General features: G+C 44.9%; 1 protein-coding gene across 3 annotated transcripts in view; it reads right to left on the reverse strand.

Moving 5' to 3' along the window:
* The window catches only part of CLPTM1L (CLPTM1 like), a 103869-nt gene that overhangs the window by 47871 nt on the left and 35203 nt on the right, over window positions 1-20795 (reverse strand). For all 3 annotated transcript variants that reach the window (XM_038389208.2, XM_043508501.1, XM_043508500.1), the window contains exon 7: window positions 18890-18984. In XM_038389208.2, coding sequence (XP_038245136.1) covers window positions 18890-18984 — 95 coding nt within the window. The remainder of the gene's footprint in view (window positions 1-18889; window positions 18985-20795) is intronic.

The following is a 20795-nucleotide window of genomic DNA, read 5'->3' on the forward strand; positions in this document are numbered from 1 at the left end:
AACAGGCTGAATATTGGTCAACAAAAATATAATGGGATTTAATTTGGATTTAAGATTCTTAATCATTAGTTGGCTTGTATTAAGACAACTCCTTAAATGGCTTTTTCAAAAATGATTTAAATACTTGCTTTGATTTCAGAGGATTTAGTTAAGACTACTTGCATTGATCATTCATAAACCGTTATCCTTAATAAACCAAATAGGACTTACCTGCCCCTAAAATTATTTTGCTAATCTATGATATACTAAGACTGGACTCAATTTTGGAAAATACTTTGGTCTTCTTACGTAGAGAAAATGTCCTGTTAAATGCAGGCCCACTCACAAAGATATAACCTTTGTTAAACTTTCCACAGAGGCGCACACAGAAGAGACTGTACCAGAAGTAATCATTTATATGCTGTCTTGTGTTTAACTTTTTTTTCCAATAATGCAAGAGGTTTGATGGTTGGTGATTTTGTTTGGATTTAGTGGTGATGTCTCTGAAGTATAGAAGAGCCCTTGTGACAAGAACAGTTGGAGTCACATCCCTGAATTGGCAGAAAGAGAAACAATTAGGAAGAGAGAGCCTGCCACTTCTTGTTTCTCTAGATATTTTCAGTAACTTTGGAGATAATTACTTGGCTCTCAGCCATTTGAAATACCTCTTTCCACCCCAAATACCTAGAACCTCAGAGGCAATGGCTGAAACTTCAATGAAGACATTGATCACCTCAACATAATGTATTTTCATCCCTCTGCTGAACAAAACTGATAGAAACGTTACAGGTTGACTTTCCATGGAAAGATAAATCAATGATGAAGAGTCTAGATACATTAACACTTTTTTCCCCCCACTGTATAAACCAGTCTGAACAGAGGTTGTCAGTCAAAATAAGCAGGCAATCCTCTTCCAGGAATTTCGGCCAAAATACTTAATATACCTATAGAAGCAATTTGGCCACAAGAATGTATTTTAGTTCAGAGATTAAGGCAGAGAGCCAACTCTCTGTTTGCCATAACTTTGGGGAAAAACAAAAAAAATACAAGAATCTCTTTAAAGACTGAATCGTATTCAAATCACTTTGTCACACTTTAAGACAAACAATTTGAGTATAACTAACTGTGCCAGCTGGAGATTCCTGCCATAACAATATTTCCATGGTTGATCAGTTTAGGGTGAATCTGAACAACTTTCCCTGACTGACAATTTCCTCCCAACAAATATTCCTGAAGCTAGAATTTATGAAACTGTCCACAATCCAGAATAAATATGATCAAGGCTTTGTGAATGCTATGGAAGCAAAAACCCTTTTCTTGACTGCACCACAACTACAGAATAAGAATCTGAGAAGTTTTTATGCTGCAATCTACCAGTTTTGTGCCAATACTTCCTGCCACCAATGTTCTAGCATCTTTCCTCTTACTTTAGTTGTCATAAGTCATCTGTCACCACAATTAAGATGATCTGAATGGTCAAAGCCAAGGTCACCGTAATGTAAGCGCAGACTCAAGCTTGAGGACAAACGCCACTTCCAACTACACAAACTCTGACTTGGGCTCGGACGCACGATCCTAGGATGCTGCAGTGGTGGTGGGTTCAAAACCCTACTGCTTTGCAGTGCAGATGCAGGCCCTCTCCCCCCCAGACTCAGGTCCTCGGAATCCACAATGAATATCCCACAGTCATATGGGCCAACTTCCTTTGTCTCCTTCATCCCAGAAATCACCAATTGACTCCAGAGAACCGGAAGGAATCCTTCCCTTGTTGTACTGCAGCAGTTTTCATTGACCGAGCTGCAAACACACCTTTGCAGAATCTTCTGCGATTTGGAATGGAGACTGACCAGAAAAAGTCCGCCACAAAGCATGCTGCTTTGTGGCCACCAGAGCACAGCCAAATTTAATCTCTGGCGAAAGTAAAAGGTTCTATAGCCATATAAAAAACTAAAAGAAGTGGGGCCGCTAAACACTGAGGATGGAGTGGAGGTTAAAGATAATCTAGGCATGGCCCAATATCTAAACGAATACTTCGCCTCAGTCTTTAATAAGGCTAAAGAGGATCTTAGGAATAATGGTAGCATGACAAATGGGAATGAGAATATTGAGGTAGATATTACCATATCTGAGGTAAAAGCGAAACTGAAACAGCTTAATGGGACTAAATCGGGGGGCCCAGATAATCTTCATCCAAGAATATTAAAGGAATTGGCACCTGAAATTGCAAGCCCATTAGCAAGAATTTTTAATGAATCTGTAAACGCAGGAGTTGTACCGAATGATTGGAGAATGGCTAATATAGTTCCTATTTTTAAGAAAGGGGGGGAAAAAGTGATCCGGATAACTACAGGCCAGTTTGGCATCTGTAGTATGCAAGGTCCTGGAAAAAATTTGAGAAATTAATTAAGGACATTGAAGTCAATGGTAAATGGGACAATATACAACATGGTTTTACAAAAGGTAGGTCGTGCCAAACCAACCTGATCTCCTTCTTTGAGAAAGTAACAGATTTTTTTAGACAAAGGAAATGCAGTGGATCTAATTTACCTAGATTTCAGTCAGGCGTTTGATACCGTGCCACACGGAGAATTAGTTAAATGGGAAAAGATGGGGATCAATATGAACAATCAAAAGGTGGATAAGGAATTGGTTAAAGGGGAGACTACAACAGGTCCTACTGAAAGGCGAACTGTCAAGCTGGAGGGAGGTTACCAGTGGGAGTTCCTCAGGGATCAGTTTTGGGACCAATCTTTTATTTATTCTTTTTATTACCGACCTCGGCACTAAAAGTGGGAGTGTGCTAATAAAGTTTGCAGAGGATACAAAGCTGGGAGGTATTGCCAATTCAGAGAAGGATCAGGATATTATACAGGAGGATCTGGATGACCTTGTAAACTGGAGTAATAGTAATAGGATGAAATTTAATAGTGAGAAGTGTAAGGTTATGCATTTAGGGATTAATAAGAATTTTATAGTTATAAATTGGGGACACATCAATTAGAAGTAACAAGAGGAGAAGGACCTTGGAGTATTGGTTGATCATTGGCAGCTCATAGTCATCCTATGCAATATGGCTGTGAAAAAAGCTAATGCGGTTTTGGGATGCATCAGGAGAGGTATTTCCAGTAGGGATAAGGAGGTTTTAGTACCATTATACAAGGCACTGGTGAGACCTCACCTGGAATACTGTGTGCAGTTCTGGTCTCCCATGTTTAAAAAGGATGAATTCAAACTGGAGCAAGTACAGAGAAGGGCTACTAGGATGATCCGAGGAATGGAAAACTTGTCTTATGAAAGGAGACTCAAGGAGCTTGGCTTGTTTAGCCTAACTAAAAGAAGGTTGAGGGGACATATGATTGCTCTCTATAAATATATCAGAGGGATAAATACAGGAGAGGGAGAGGAATTATTTCAGCTCAGCACCAATGTGGACACAAGAACAAATGGGTATAAACTGGCCACCAGGAAGTTTAGACTTGAAATCAGACGAAGGTTTTTAACCATCAGAGGAGTGAAGTTTTGGAATAGCCTTCCAAGGGAAGCAGTGGGGGCAAAAGATCTATCTGGTTTTAAGATTCTACTCGATAAGTTTATGGAGGAGATGGTATGATGGGATAATGTCATTTTGGTAATTAATTGATCTTTAAATATTCAGGGTAAATAGGCTTAATCCCCTGAGATGGGATATTAGATGGATGGGATCTGAGTTACCCAGGAAAGAATTTTCTGTAGTATCTGGCTGGTGAATCTTGCCCATAAGCTTAGGGTTTAGCTGATCACCATATTTGGGGTCAAGAAGGAATTTTCATCCAGGGCAGATTGGAAGAAGCCCTGGAGGTTTTTCGCCTTCCTCTGTAGCATGGGGCACGGGTCACTTGAGGGAGGATTCTCTGCTTCTTGAAGTCTTTAAACCACGATTTGAGGACTTCAATAGCTCAGACATAGGTGAGGTTTTTCGTAGGAGTGGGTGAGTGAGATTCTGTGGCCTGCATTGTGCAGGAGGTGGTCAGACTAGATGATCAGAATGGTCCCTTCTGACCTTAGTATCTATGAATCTATGGAAGGCCAGCAAAACAGAGGATTTTAGTAAGAGTACCAGGGATGACTGTGCTTATCAGGAAATAACAAAGCATGGTGGTGCACAGTGACTTGGTCAGCTGGGATGGCAATCTGCTGGCTCCAGAATCCAGCATGGGGACTTATGGGAGCCAGCAGCAGGTGCTGAATAAGACCAGCAAAATGACTCTGCTGCTGACACTGGTCCCAGAAAAGGCTTTACTGCAGGAGCACCTGCAGTATATCTTGGGGCTGTATTTTCTGACTCTCTGCCGCCGAGAAACAGCTTGCCATGGAACCAGAAGCAGAAATGGAAGAGACAGAAGCCATTCCAGAGCCTGGTAAGTTTCTGGCTCCATTTGAATGTTTATTAATATATGAATGGGAGGGATTTCTCCTCTGTGAACCAATGCAAATGGTATTACAAGCCCTGACTAGCAGCATATATCCACTAATGGCAACTGTATGCCAGCACCTCAACATCCTCCATCCCTGCCTCCTCAAACCCTGTGGAGTTCAAAATGGTGACCAGGAAATGCAAATTTTTTTTTAAAAGGCCTTGAAAGTGAATTTTTTGCTAGGGATTCCTGTTTCATAAAAACTAACTTTATATTGCCATCCCCAGAAGTACACTGTTCTGTAACCACTCAGAGTAATGAGGCACCTGGAGAGAAAACTGGGGGGAGAAGAGAACACTTTCTAGTTACAAATCTAGTTACCATTTCAATTAAATGTAGTCCATAGGTGGCAAAATAATTTGTCCAAAACATGACTGAGGTTTGAAATTTTTGTCCAGAAATGTGCCGGAGGGAGTAAGGAGAATGGCAGTTGAGTGCAGGGTGGCTGCATGTGGGTATAACAGGGTAAACTAATGCAGCACCCAATTGATTCCTCATGAATTCTGAGCTAATCCTGGGTGCAGATAGCTGTAAACTTTCCCTGTAGCAGGAACTCCAGCTACGTAGTCACATTTTGGGAACAGGTGTATTTTCCAGGGCCACCTCAGTATCTGATTAGCACTTCTATGAGTGGAGTGGGCTAATCAGTCATAAGAAGATAATGGCCATACTGGGTCAGATCAAAGGTCCATCCAGCCCAGTATCCTGTCTACCGACGGGGGCCAATGCCAAGTGCCCCAGAAGGAGTGAACCTAACAGGTAATGATCTAGTGATCTCTCTCCTGCCATCCATCTCCATCTGACAAACTTACATTTGAATACTTTGATTGCATATACTGTTGGTTTCCCACTGGCAGCTTAGAATAACATCTCCCTTTGCCAGTTGGGCACCAAAAAACATGGTTATGGAATTCCTGAAATGATATAGAAACTTTTTGTTGGCATGGTCACCAACTGCCCCAACCCAAGTTGTTCTGCACTTTTTAGGGACGGGGTTGGGAAAGCAGTTGGGATTTTTTTTATCCTTACCATCGTGTCTGCACTTATCACTACAATTAACCCGGCTGTGTCCAGGAAGCTTCTGTGGTCTGTCACATCCCTCTCAATATATTTAAGTTCAGTTTGGAAAAGTAATTTTATGTCCTTGAAATTCCACAAGGACTTTTTCTGTGCTCCTGCACTTAGCTATTTGAGACAATAACTCTGTGTCTTGTCCTCAACCTCTACAGACTGCAGTATCTCCACAGCTTGCCCACAATGCAGCAGAAGCCTGTGTCAATGTACTTGTACAGATTGTTTCAAGATGAAGCAGTTCCATGATGAACTTTTAGTTGAAGTTGTAGAGAGGACCAACAAGCAGCTCCAGTACCAATGGCTAGAGTACTTATGGCTAGAGGAAAGGGATAGCAAGAGGAAAGGCTCAGCCTGGCTGCAGGCTTGAGCACAGAGCTTCAGTGCGGGAGCAAGCACTTGCTTTGCAGTTCCTGGAACAGGAATGGTGGATGACAGAGCTCAACAGAAACAACTGTTTGAGCAGCTGCTATCACTAATACCTGCAAGAGTACTGGCTCCTGCTGCACATGCACCAGGGCCTGAGTCCCCTCCACAGTACCCTATGATGCCATCCTGAAACAGCTTGGACAACCCCATGGCTGGGTGGCCAATGCAATCAGGCCCTAAGAGCAGCTGGGCAGAGCTGTGCCCCATGCAGTGCTCCATATTGAATCCCTCTCCCCTGGTGCTAAAGTATGCAGCAAACATGGCAGGAACGGAAAGATGACTGGGGACATGCAACATTAGAGTTTGTCTTGTACATGGTTTCACTGTTTGCATGTGTTCATGCACTTTGTTTTGTCTCGCTTTTTAAGGTTTTGGTGCGGTAGTGGCAGCTCGCATGCACAGCAATAGATTAATTTTGTACTTTTCTAAAAAATGTTTAAAAATAAAGCTTTTTATTTTATCAAGGAAGTTTATCATACCATGTGCATTTCTGATAATAAATAGAAACATGATCAGGGACAACTGGGAATTTATATGCAAACACTATTCCTAAATACACAGATTCATCCATCACTTTCTTACATCACACCATATTATGCATCACCCCCCCTGCTCTCTCATTTGATAAACAGTCAAGTCATTCATAAGTATATTGCTTGTGGGGATGGGGAAATTGCCATATAATCAGCCCCTCCCTCCCAAGCTCAGTCATAAGGCACTACTCCCCCTCTTCTATTGGCCCCTGCAAGTCACTAATATGGGAGCACAAAGCATCCCTGACTTCTGCTATGGGTGCATCCAGCTCCAGCTATGACTTTCTGGATGACTGTACCAATTCAGCAGTGCATCAGTGCCATGGTTCCATTTCATAGAATCATAGAATCATAGAATATCAGGGTTGGAAGGGACCCCAGAAGGTCATCTAGTCCAACCCCCTGCTCAAAGCAGGACCAAGTCCCAGTTAAATCATCCCAGCTAGGGCTTTGTCAAGCCTGACCTTAAAAACCTCTAAGGAAGGAGATTCTACCACCTCCCTAGGTAACGCATTCCAGTGTTTCACCACCCTCTTAGTGAAAAAGTTTTTCCTAATATCCAATCTAAACCTCCCCCATTGCAACTTGAGACCATTACTCCTCGTTCTGTCATCTGCTACCATTGAGAACAGTCTAGAGCCATCCTCTTTGAAACCCCCTTTCAGGTAGTTGAAAGCAGCTATCAAATCCCCCCTCATTCTTCTCTTCTGCAGACTAAACAATCCCAGCTCCCTCAGCCTCTCCTCATAAGTCATGTGCTCTAGACCCCTAATCATTTTCGTTGCCCTTCGTTGTACTCTTTCCAATTTATCCACATCCTTCCTGTAGTGTGGGGCCCAAAACTGGACACAGTACTCCAGATGAGGCCTCACCAGTGTCGAATAGAGGGGAACGATCACGTCCCTCGATCTGCTCGCTATGCCCCTACTTATACAACCCAAAATGCCATTGGCCTTCTTGGCAACAAGGGCACACTGCTGACTCATATCCAGCTTCTCGTCCACTGTCACCCCTAGGTCCTTTTCCGCAGAACTGCTGCCGAGCCATTCGGTCCCTAGTCTGTAGCGGTGCATTGGATTCTTCCATCCTAAGTGCAGGACCCTGCATTTATCCTTATTGAACCTCATTAGATTTCTTTTGGCCCAATCCTCCAATTTGTCTAGGTCCTTCTGTATCCTATCCCTCCCCTCCAGCGTATCTACCACTCCTCCCAGTTTAGTATCATCCGCAAATTTGCTGAGAGTGCAATCCACACCATCCTCCAGATCATTTATGAAGATATTGAACAAAACGGGCCCCAGGACCGACCCCTGGGGCACTCCACTTGACACCGGCTGCCAACTAGACATGGAGCCATTGATCACTACCCGTTGAGCCCGACAATCTAGCCAGCTTTCTACCCACCTTATAGTGCATTCATCCAGCCCATACTTCCTTAACTTGCTGACAAGAATGCTGTGGGAGACCGTGTCAAAAGCTTTGCTAAAGTCAAGAAACAATACATCCACTGCTTTCCCTTCATCCACAGAACCAGTAATCTCATCATAAAAGGCGATTAGATTAGTCAGGCATGACCTTCCCTTGGTGAATCCATGCTGACTGTTCCTGATCACTTTCCTCTCCTCTAAGTGCTTCAGGATTGATTCTTTGAGGACCTGCTCCATGATTTTTCCAGGGACTGAGGTGAGGCTGACCGGCCTGTAGTTCCCAGGATCCTCCTTCTTCCCTTTTTTAAAGATGGGCACTACATTAGCCTTTTTCCAGTCATCCGGGACTTCCCCCGTTCGCCACGAGTTTTCAAAGATAATGGCCAAGGGCTCTGCAATCACAGCCGCCAATTCCTTCAGCACTCTCGGATGCAATTCGTCCGGCCCCATGGACTTGTGCACGTCCAGCTTTTCTAAATAGTCCCTAACCACCTCTATCTCTACAGAGGGCTGGCCATCTCTTCCCCATTTTGTGATGCCCAGCACAGCAGTCTGGGAGCTGACCTTGTTAGTGAAAACAGAGGCAAAAAAAGCATTGAGTACATTAGCTTTTTCCACATCCTCTGTCACTAGCTTGCCTCCCTCATTCAGTAAGGGGCCCACACTTTCCTTGGCTTTCTTCTTGTTGCCAACATACCTGAAGAAACCCTTCTTGTTACTCTTGACATCTCTTGCTAGCTGCAGCTCCAGGTGCGATTTGGCCCTCCTGATATCTTTCCTACATGCCCGAGCAATATTTTTATACTCTTCCCTGGTCATATGTCCAAGCTTCCACTTCTTGTAAGCTTCTTTTTTATGTTTAAGATCCGCTAGGATTTCACCATTAAGCCAAGCTGGTCGCCTGCCATATTTACTATTCTTTCGACTCATCGGGGTGGTTTGTCCCTGTAACCTCAACAGGGATTCCTTGAAATACAGCCAGCTCTCCTGGACTCCCTTCCCTTTCATGTTAGTCCCCCAGGGGATCCTGGCCATCTGTTCCCTGAGGGAGTCAAAGTCTGCTTTCCTGAAGTCCAGGGTCCGTATCCTGCTGCTTACCTTTCTTCCCTGCGTCAGGATCCTGAACTCAACCAACTCATTTGGGGGAGGATAGGGAGGGGAAGGAGGAAAGGCTCATCTCTGGCATCAAAAAGATTGTGAAGAGCACAGCAAGACAGAGTAATGCAGATAGCATTGATGATACTGGCATCTAAATAGGTCTGTAGACATCTCTAATGGGATTTCAATCTGCCAAAAGCACATTCAACAACCATTCTACACCTGCTGAGAATGTAATTATACTTTCATTTGTCAGGGCCTCCGATATCGGTGTGGTTTCATAAGCCAAAGCAAAAGGGGGTACACCGGGTTCCCAAAAATAACTGTGGAGACAGTAACTCCGTTTATGACAACATCATTTGGTGCAAATACTGCCCCAGCCTGTTAATGAATCTTGACTCCCAATTGGTAAAAAAAACCCTGGCATCATGAAAAAACTTACCTACCTTTCGTAACTTGTTCTTTGAGATGTGTTGCTCATATCCATTCCATTCTAGGTGCATGCATGCCCATGTGTGCAGTCACTGGAGATTTTTGCCTTAGCGGTATCCATAGGGTCAGCTATGGTCAGCCCTGGAGTGTCGTGCTTATGCAGCAGTACATCAGGTGCCACGAGCCCTACACCCTCTCGGTGTAGACAACTCCGGGTACAGGAGGGTTGGTAATGGAATGGACATAAGGAAAACATCTCGAAGAACAACAGTTATGAAAGGTAGGTAAGTTTTTTCTTAGAGTGCTTGCTCATGTAGATTACTCACAAGCAGTATCAATGGAGGTGGGCTTGGAGTTCACAGTCTTGCAGCTTACAGCCCTGCTCTGCCAAAGCCAGCATCATCCTGAGCTTGCTGGGTAAGCACATAATGAGATGAGAACGTCTGGATGGTACCTGCGCCAGGAGGGCAGCTAATGACACCTGCGCCCTAGTCAAGTGAGCTATCATGTCTGCCGATGGGGGCACCTTTGCCAACTTGTAACAGTAGTGGATGCAGGCTGTGATCCACAATGATATTCTCTGGGCAGACATTGGGCAACCCTTCTGACACCCCAATATTCATCACTGTGATGCAATTAGGATACACCTTTGTGATGTTACACCCCATATTCTTCATGGAAATGGGTATATGAATATGGTATAACTAAGATTTCTTTTATGCGATATGGGTACGTGAGATATCACTGAAAAGGTTATGATCTACCGAATGTGTTTATCCAATTTGCATGCATGTATCATTTCTGTATCTTAAGTTATGTAAGTTATGATTATGTAACAATTATAACTGTGTGTACACTTGGGGGAACGCCAATTAGACCATAGGCAATCAGCTTCAATGGGCCACTAGGAAAAATAGTAAGAGTTGGAAGATACTAATCTCCTGCCCTCCTGAGAAGCTCCCAGGGTTGCTGCTTTGACACTACAGGGTGAAGTGATTGGGTGACCTGGTACTAGACCCCCATCTTGGGGTTTCAATGTTTTTCCATTAAGAGGGGGTGGGAGGTCAGACTGGGAAACAAAAGATTCCTGCTTTATGTAAATTCTATTTAAGGTTGGGAAGTCAATCAGGACTCGTCCATTGCCTCCCCATCCAAAAAGGAAAGGAATGGCAGGGGCCGAGTCCTGGCCAAGACAGGAGTCCCGTCTGTAAAGAGAAATAACTAGAACTCTAAGCTACAGCAACTCTGCAACCTACCTAAAACAACATTTAGGATGAGAAATTATATTTTGTAACCTGTTTCTTGAGTGTATTAAGCTTAGTTTGTGTTTTGTTTTATTTGCTCAGTGATCTGCTTTGTTCTGTTTGTTATCCCTTATAATCACTTAACATTTACATTTTGTAGGTAAATTTTTGTTTTTACAAATTTCAGTTTGTACAATTCATATGGGGGGGGTATGGGGGGAGAGAGAAAGCACATCTCTCCCCCCATTGAGGGAGAAGAAAAGTCAGTATTATTTTGGGTTTACATTCCAAAGGTGGTGTGCAAGTGAGTGCTGAGTAAATCCCTGAGCTCAATCTCCTACACAGAGCTGATTTCAGTCTGTATCTGCTGCAGAGGTGTGGGGGGGGGGGGGGGGGGCTTGAGGGTCTGGTACAGCTAGGACAGGGTAAGGAAACCCAGGCTGGTGGAATGAGTGGAACCAGTGAGACTCCAGCATGCGATGGAATCCCAGATGGGGGGTCCAACCCAGCACAGCCTTATAAGGTGTCATTCTAAAAGTCGATCTGCTAGATACTAATAGCTCATTTGATTGTATGTGCTGTCATTGCATGTGAAGTTATGAAGTTTGACTATGTATGTGTTACTGAAACATGTCATGAGGTTGAAAACACCCACAAGCAGCCTTTCAAGTATGACACTAAAAAGGCCAAACAACGCTAATGGCTTATTGTGGAAATGCGCACAAGGATTACCCCAGGAACTGTGTACAACAGAAACCTCTCAGAGACAGCACTACAAAATGGGAACTGTTTGATCCAGGTCACAGCAAGAGAGTTTTCCAGCAAGTGGGGAGAAGACGTAAAAGGGGGGAAATAACATCATGGGGGTAACCCACTCTCCTGACATCATCATCCCTGGAAACACCTGAGGAACAAAGACTGAACTGTGGGAAGTGATGATCCCAGGCTAGAAGGATCTTTAGCCTGTGTATGAAAACTTGGGAAAGCCCAGGCAACTTGTGCCTTAAGAATCTGCCAGCCTGTTTATCACTCAGGGTGAGAATTTGTTAATTTAAATCCCACCTATCTAGTGTGTTAAACTCAATTTGCGAATCTTGTTTATCTACTTTGATCTGTTGGCTATCCCTTATAATCACTTAAATCTACCTCTTGTACTTAAACTTATTTTTGTTTTAAACCTAGTTTGTGAAATACATAATGGGGGGGGGGAACTGTGCATCTCTCTCTCTCTCTCTCTCCCCCTCTCCACATTGAGCAAAAGGATGAATTGCAATTAGTTTACACTGTACAGTTCTGTGCAGTGCAAGACAATACAATTTTGGGTTTACTCTCCAGAGGGGGAGTGCACTTGAATGCTGGGCAATTCCTTAGTGGAGCTCTCCTATGCAGAGCTGATCTCAACGTGTGTGTGTGAATATAGCTGCAGCTGGGTGCGTCTCTATCTGTGTGAGAGCCTGTCACAGCAGCACAAAATAAGGTGCACCCAGGCTGGTGGGACAGGCGGGCTCAATGGTATCTCAGTTCCAAGTGGCACCCCAGGGGGAACCCATCAGACCTTCATCCTGTCCGCGACAGCAATGAATAAGTGCACCGACTTAAGGAACTATGTAGAAAGCCAGCGTCCATATGACGTCTAGGATATGCAGCCTGTCTTAGTCATCCATCACATGAGGCTTGGGACAGAAGACCAGTAAGAAACTGGGAAACAACCTTGGGCAGGAAAGCCGGGAGCAAGCATAACTGGACTTTGTCCTTCTAGAAGACAAAACGGTGGCTCTGAGGTGAGTGCCCTGATCTTGGATACCCTGCAGGCCGAAGTTATAGCAACCAAGAAACAAACATTCCAGGAGAGAAACAGGAGGAAGCAGAAAGCCAAGGGGTCGAAATGGGGGAACCATGAGCCTTGACAGCACAAGATTCAGGTCCCACAGGACAAACTGATCCCGGACATGTGGGTAGAAGTGCGCCAGACCTTTCAAGAACTGCGCCATCATAGGATGGATGAAGACCATCCTGCCTTGAAATGGAGGGTGGAACGCCGAAATGGCCGCCAGTTGGACCTTGATCGGAGAGTGTGACATGCCCTGGAGCCTAACGTGCAGCAGATAGTCTAGGACGTCCTGCAGCAGGGCCTCTTCAGCCCAAATGTGTCAAGCTGAGGCCCAACACGTGAACCGCTTCTACTTCACCATGTAGGTAGCCCTGGCGGAAAGTTTTCTGCTGCCCACCAACGGAGCATGCCCATTCGTCCAGACTTAGCCACGCAGTAGCCAAACCGTCAAGTGCAGTGCTGCCAGGTTTGGATGTCACAGATTGCTGTGATCCTGGGACAGCAGGTCCAGCTAAAGAGGCAGCTGCAGCAGGGTTGCTGCCAAAAGATTCAGTAGCATGCTGAACCAGTATTAGTGAGGCCACACTGGGGTTACGAGGATGACGTTCGCTTTGTCTTGCTTCCAGACCTTATGGATCAATGGTACCAGCAGAAAGCGGAAGCGTTCCCGACCACGGAATCAAGAAGGGATCTGACAGGGAGCCCTTGTCCCTGCCCTGCAGAGAACAGAATACGTGGCATTCTCTGTTCTGCCTGGTCGCGAACAGGTTCACCCGGGGAGTCCCCAAACTGTGGAAGACTAGTCTGATCACCTCTGGATGGAGCAACCATTTGTGGTGAGCTGAGAAGGTCCTGCTGAGGCGATCTGCCAAGATGTTCTTGATTCCAGGCAGGTGGGCGGCTACTTTATGAATGACATGGCACACACAAGTCCTAGAGGCTGAGAGTTTCCCAACACAGGGCCAAAAACCTGGCACTCTCCTGCCTGTTGATTTACATTGTGGTGTCCATCAGGGCCTGCACCACCTTGCCTCTTGGGGGGGGGGGCGCCGAGAAAGCCTGGCAGGTCAGGTGAACCGCTCCGAGATCCCTGGTTTCACAGTGGTATCCGTGTTAGTCTGTATCAGCAAAAACAACGAGGAGTACTTGTGGCCCCTTAGAGATTAACAAATTTATTTGGGCATAAGTTTTCGTGGGCTAAAACCCATTTCATCAGATGGATGGAGTGAAAAATACAGTACATGAAAAGATAGATGTCTTACCAAGTGGGGAGTCAGTGCTAATGAGACAGTTCAATTAAAGTGGAAGTGGGCTATTATCAACAGGAAGAAAAATCACTTTTGTAGTGGTAATGAGGCCAATTTTTTTTGTTGAAGAATTGCCACTTTTAAGTCTGTTATTGAGTGTCCATGGAGACTGAAGTGTTCTCCAACTGGTGTTTGAATGTTATAATTTTTGACGTCTGATTTGTGTCCATTTATTCTTTTGCATAGAGATGGACCAGTCTGGCCAATGTACATGGCAGAGGAGCATTGCTGGCACACGATGGCATATATCACATGCAACCACTGCCGAGGGTGTGGGTTCCAGTGCCAATCCTACTGCTGGGGCCTGGGCGTAAGGCTGAACTGGCCCTCCATGCCAGAGGAATCACCTTCTGGCAACCAGGAGGGGCCGTCGACACCTGGGTTTGTATACTGGTCGTGGCTACCGGCAACCAATGACCAGATGCGGGAGACTGGTGTCAGTGCCAGGGAGACCAGTGCCGAGATGGGGAACACACTGCGCCAGTGATCAGGACCAATGTCAAGAGGAAGACGGATGGGAGGATGACCGGTGCCGGGAACAGCATAGGGAGTAATCAGGTGAGTGATGCTGAGAGGATCTGGATGCTAGTCTGGGCAATAGATGACTAGTCTCAAACCTGTCCCAGGATCCTCAGCATGGTGGAGAGGAATGTCGCCTCCTCTCCAGTGACCAACGGTTTTCCCTTGCCTCTTGAGGGGTCTTGGCGGCTGACTTGCCCTCTCGGGGAGCCTTAGCAGAGTCCCGCGGTGCCAGAGTCATCATGGGAGCATGAGACCTGTGCTCTTTCTGCGCCTGGGAGGAAGACTGTGCTGGCAGGGGCGTGGGACCATACCTTTCCCGGGAGTCCGTGATGGACCTTTGAGGGCGCTAGAGGCTCCAACCAGGGAGGCAGGAGGACATGTGGCTCTGGAGTAGGCTGGCAGCCAGGCACAGGTCCCTTGGGCAATGACCCTTGGGCCTTTTTGCTCGGAGCCAGGCAGCTGTGCCTTTTTGCTTTCTTTTTCGCACCAGCAATGGCAACTGGTGCCGGCAGTGTGCTGAGCACGGAGGCCAAGGCACGCGGTGCAACCTGTCTGGATGGCTTGGAAGCTGGGAGAAGGGCGGACTCCATCAGGAGGGCCACGAGACAAATATCCCACTCCTTTTAGGTTCAAGACCAAAAGTTCTTACAGATCCAGCACCGATCCTTAGCATGTGATTCCCCCAAGCAATTAGGACAGCTGCTATGGGGGTTGCTAACAGGGATAGGCCTGTTGCAATCTGAGCAGAGCTTTAACCCAGGAGACCGGGACATGCTCCACCTGGGAGTGAAGTCCCCACTGGGACCCAACTACTACTAACAACTACACTTAACTACTTAATTAATACTACACAAAAACTATTTACAAAAGGCCCCAAGGCACAAAAGTTCATAGGAGAAAAAAATGCTAGCCCTTGCTAGACAAGAAAAGGCACTCCAAAAAACCACGACAGGCAGTAAGAAGGAACTGAGAGCGCGTAGGGCCGGCAGCACCTGATATAGTGCCACATGAACATGTTACTCCACAGGGCGCCACAACCGGCCCAACGGATACCGCTAAAGGCAAAAATCTCTGACGACCACACAAGTGAGCATGCACACACCTAGAATGGAATCAACATGAGCAAGCCCTCAAAGAAATTTCCCAGTCTAATCTACACTGACATTCATAAATCGACCTCTGTGGTCCACGAGGCATCGAACAACAATGGAATACTTCAATTTATGTACTCATGTGCCCTTTGAGAAGGGCAAACTATAGGCACTAGTCCCATCAATGGCCCTTGTGCATTTCAGAAACTGCATTCTCTAACAGACAGCAATTACTTCAGGAATATCTTTTATACTTGGCCCTCAGGGTAAAACCACCAAAAAAAATGCCTCAGAAGCCTCCATCCCCACTGTACGCACAGTCTACTTTCCAACCCTAGACTGCTTGGCAATCTGGGGTAGCCAGCTTCCAGAGGGCTACAGGAACCAGTGTCTCGACTCGCACGACCACCCTCATGCACCTGTCTTTAGGGAAGGTTGGGAGAGGCTGCTCGCAAAGCTCCAGAAATGTATCTTTCTTCATGTGAAAGTTCTGGACCTGCTACTGGTCATCCCAGATCTGCAAAACGATTTGGTCTCACCAATCTGAGTTTGTGGCCCTGCTTTAGAAGTGCCAGTAGGAGGTATCCATGGCTATCCCGAGAGTCATGAGCAGCAGTAGCCAGTTCAAGTCTGCCATGTCTGTGTCCTGCTCCATTAGAAGTTCTCTCAGGCACCTTTGATGGGTCAGAAAATGCTGCTGAAATATCCACCATCTCACAGAATTTCTGCCCATTTCTTAAAACAGCAAGAAATTCTTCAAGTGGCACCTCCTTGGTATTGCCGGCTCCGGTTGCTGAGAGCACACAGACAAAAACAATGGCTTGGCAAGATGTTTGCAGAATCGCCAAACTTCCTGTAACATGCAGGGTGGATCCCACACTGCACCACAGTCAAAGGGCTACAGAGACCATGTTTTGGAAAAGCGCTACTAAGTCTGGGATGTGGTTGGTTGAAATCTGGTCTGTGTGATACAGTGTGGATGCCAGAGCCCTGGGTTCAAGCCCAGGTTAAAAACTTATTTACTTAGGGTTGATAATCAATGTAGATCAGTGGTTCCCAAACTTGTTCCGCCATTTATGCAGGGAAAGCCCCCGGCGGGCCAGGCCAGTTTGTTTACCTGTCACGTCCGCAGGTTCGGCCGACCACAGCTCCCAGTGGCCGCGATTCTCTGCTCCAGGCCAACAGGAGCTGCTGGAAGCAGCAGCCAGTACGTCCCTGCTTTGAGCAGCTCCCATTGGCCTGGAGCAGTGAACTGCGGCCACTGGGAGCAGCAATTGGCCGAACCTGTGGACACGGCAGATAAACAAACCAGCCCAGCCCGCCAGCGGCTTTCCCTGCACAAGCGGCGGAACAAGTTTGGGAACTACTGATGTAGATGCTTAAACCCTGGGTTCTCTAATCTAGGGTTCACTGACCTGAGTCCCACTAAATCTGGGCTTACATTTCAGTGCAGACAAACCCTTATGGGCCACTTTCTTCAGCAGTTGCTGAGTAGCAAAGGGGAGGAGTAGCAGCAGTGTGGTAGCCTGAAGTGCCATGCAGGAAATTTGACCATCTATATACCAGGTTATATAGAGTGGACAGACTAGCCACCAAAGGCTTGGGAAGGCGAGGTGGAGATTCTTCCAGAGTGCTGCTGGAGACCTGCTTGTTGTCAGAGCCATTGCCCCAAGACTGGAAGTAGAACAATAGCCTGAGTGGACTCTGGCCAGTCCCAGGAGGACAGGCAACATGAAGGGCACACTCACTGCAAATTTCTGCTGCTGAAAGAATATGGGCAAATGAATAATAAGGGACTTTTCCTCAATGTTTTGTTCCATTAAGAGTTGAAGTCATCTGCTTAGAGATAAGTATCTTGCTGGAAGCAACAAGGTGCAGGTGCTTCATGGGTAAGGTAATGATCTCAGATAACTGGTCACTACATTAAAATGCAATAGTAGAAGGAACCCCATTAGCCCATACTGTTAAATGGGTAGGTGCAGAAAGGATTTTACTATTGGTGAATTAGTTCAGACAGTCACATGAGACACAGAACAGTGTTTGAGCAGAAGAAAAAGCATGATTACCTGCTGAAGGCTATGAATTTTTTATTTTTATTTATTTATTTATTTATTTATTTTACAGTTTTATGAATTTGTAAGGTTTGTTGCTAAGCCACGAAACAGTAAATAGACTAAGAGAATTCTGAGTGTGCACACACATTTCTCTAGCAAGGACATAAACCACTCTTGGAGAACACAAATCTCCCACTGCTTGAAGGCCAAGACAGTATTAACACAAAATAGTCCAGATTCTCCGCTTCATTTCTCTCCCTTTTCTCTGATTAGGCAAAAAATGACAACTCCCCAGCTGAGGATTCTCCTGGTGTAGAGGAACTAAGTCAATATAACCAGCCCCTAAATGCCCTTGTAACAATGACATAAGGTGTGTCAATGTCGTAAAAGAATGACACCCAGAGACTGTGCGCTCTGGCAATTTCCAACTGGCAGACAGCACCCTTGACAGTGGTACCATCTGGCAAGTTTAGAGCAGACCCATGGCTATTCAGACTACTAGGGACATGGTTTGTGCAGAATCAATGAGGGAATCAGAACTGTAATCTGTTCCCTGACAGTTACGTTCCCTCCTCGCTGCTAGAAAAATCACAAAGCAGAAAATCTGAGCCAGCATTCATATGCAGTGCTTTTCAGGTTTTCGTTTAACTCAGGTTAAATAAAGAAATTGACACTACATTATTTCACTTAAGAGTTAAATATTTTTACATGTCAATTAAGAATGTTACATTTTATATAAAAGTTGATAATTTATAAACTAATAATTCTTTCCAGGAGATAAAAATTGTTTCTAACTAACAATCAGACAAGTATCAATTGTATCTTTAACCCTTCACTGATTTCTGATTACAGTCTACATTAATTTTTAAACCAATATGTATATTCAACAGCAGATCAAGTTGCTGTTTTGTTATGAGGATGGGTGATCAATGGACAGTTGAATTCTTATTTGCAAACTGGCTGGCAGCCAGCGCTGAAAACTATAGTCATTAACCTTTCCGTTATCCACTGGTGAAGTGTGATCAACAAACTGCTCAGGTAAGAGGACAGCCAGACACACAAGGAAATGTAGTAATTCTCTTTCTGGGAAGGACTGGATGGGGGGGAGGGGGGTGGAAATTAACCCCTGATTTTGAAATTGGATTTGGGAGTAGAAATCAGTTTTTCTGGCTTAAATTTCAAAACATATTGCATAAATGTTCCCTTGTAGAACATGACGTTTTGCTATTGAATTTTCTATTTGTACTTATGAAGGAAAAATCGGCATAGCATAGCACATGTATTGACATTAACATTTCCAAAAACAATTACTGGTAATTTAGAGAAATGTGAGGGTCAGTGCTCAAAGTACCTTTACTTTTATTGTTTACTTATACTTAAGTATATACTGCTTAAAAACAGCACGTGATCCACTTACATGGAATGCTGCTACAAAGAATGTCAAAGCCAAAAAGTACAGGTTAGTATCCACAAAAATTCCTTTTACTTCATCTGCATCCTTTTCTGAAAAGCCTGGAAGAAAGAGTAGATAAAATGTGAAAGTAGTACCAGAAAATTAGCATTACAACTATTAGTATAGTAGATTCAAGTATAAAGGAAGACCTTTTTAAGTGGCACAAGTTTTAATAATAAATAATAATAAAATAAAAATAATAAAAACTGGATGCTGGCTTTGCTGACAAAAATAAATTTTTGTATGTTTTACATAAAAACATTCTGAGCTAGTAATTTATAAGGTATTGATCTTGACCAGTCACTAAATTTGGTTCTACAAGAATTTGTCTAGTCTTCAAAATCAGCTCCAAAATGAATGAGCAAAGGGGAACTAACATTTTATACACCTAAAAAAACCCAATCAATTAACAGCAGGTACAACTGTCTGTAATGGGCCACTCTCTTACCACTTCAAAAGTTATTTTTCCTCCCTTGGTATCCTGCTGTTAATTGATTTTTCTCATTAGACTGACATCACACTTGGTAAAGCAACCCCCATCCTTTCGTGTATTTATACCTGCTTCTGTATTTTCACTTCATACATCTGATGAAGTGGGGTTTAGCCCACGAAAGCTTATGCCCAAATAAATTTGTTAGTCTCCGAGGTGCCACAAGGACTCCTCGTTTTTGCTGATAAGAGACTAACACGGCTACCACTCAAACCATTTTATATACCTATATGCCACAAAGCATTTGCTGACTGTAATAAGGTGTCATTAATCGGGAAGGCAATCCTTCCCAGAATTATTGCCTGAAGAATATTCAGAGATTCCAAGGCAGAAAGGACCATTGTACTCATCTAGTCTGACTCTTGTATAACACAGGCCACAGAACTTCCCCAAAATAATTCCTAGAACATAGCTTTTAGAAAAACATTCAATCTTGATTTAAAAATTATCACTGATGGAGAATCCTAGTGTATACCTGCACAAAGTAAGTCCTGGTAAGATTTTAAATCCTCTGGGTGGGGAGACAAGGAATCTGGGATTACTGAGTTGTCCAGCAAAGGAAAGAATGGGACTGCTGGAACCCCTGGAATCACTTGGGGTAGAGGTTGCTCCTTTGGCAAAAAGAGGTGTCTCAAGAGGACAGACTTCCTCTTGCATCTGTAACAGAAGCCCCTCTTGTGGCTGGTACATCTCCGGATCCAGGGAATTGCCCTCTGGACTGGAGCAGAAATCTAGACCTCTTCAAGCAGGGAGTACCCCACAGGTCCCAAGGTGATCACTGTGAGCGAGAGTATGGCATGGGGGTCAATACATTGAGGATGTCAAGGATCTGCCCTTACTGTAAGAACAGCTGTGCTCTTGGTGCAGACGCTTTCCCTTTGCTGCCCATTGCAAAATCTTTGGGACTCTTTACCAAGGCAAAGACCAACTGGAAGAATCCATATTAGAGTCAGAAGAACCCTTTCAGAAGTCCTTGGGCACTGTTGGTGGCCACTCCGGCGGGACCACAGAATAGCCCAATTTATCCATAGTCCAATGAGAGAAGGGCAAAGTTGGTATCAAGGATGGGACTGTTAGTACCAGAAAATCTTCAGTGACAGTACCAAAGAGCACAACAGAGTTGTTGTGGGTTTCAAAGGGCACCTGTGTTGACAGAAATTAATGGTGACTAAACAGAGGACAAAGGGCATATCGGTGCTGCCCCACAGTCATCTACACCAAGGAAGGTACCTGTGGTTTCACTGGTACCGAGGGCATCAACAGTAAGCGGCCTCAACCCCAAGTCTGTAGAATTTGAAACAGAAAAATTTGAAATTTGAAACTGAAACAGCTGGTAGTGCCGATAGTACACCCGCCTTCCGAGTAAGCAGGGAGGCTGGT

Source organism: Dermochelys coriacea, chromosome 2 (genome assembly GCF_009764565.3).
Source record: "Dermochelys coriacea isolate rDerCor1 chromosome 2, rDerCor1.pri.v4, whole genome shotgun sequence".
In the NCBI taxonomy this organism is placed as follows: Eukaryota; Metazoa; Chordata; order Testudines; family Dermochelyidae; genus Dermochelys; species Dermochelys coriacea.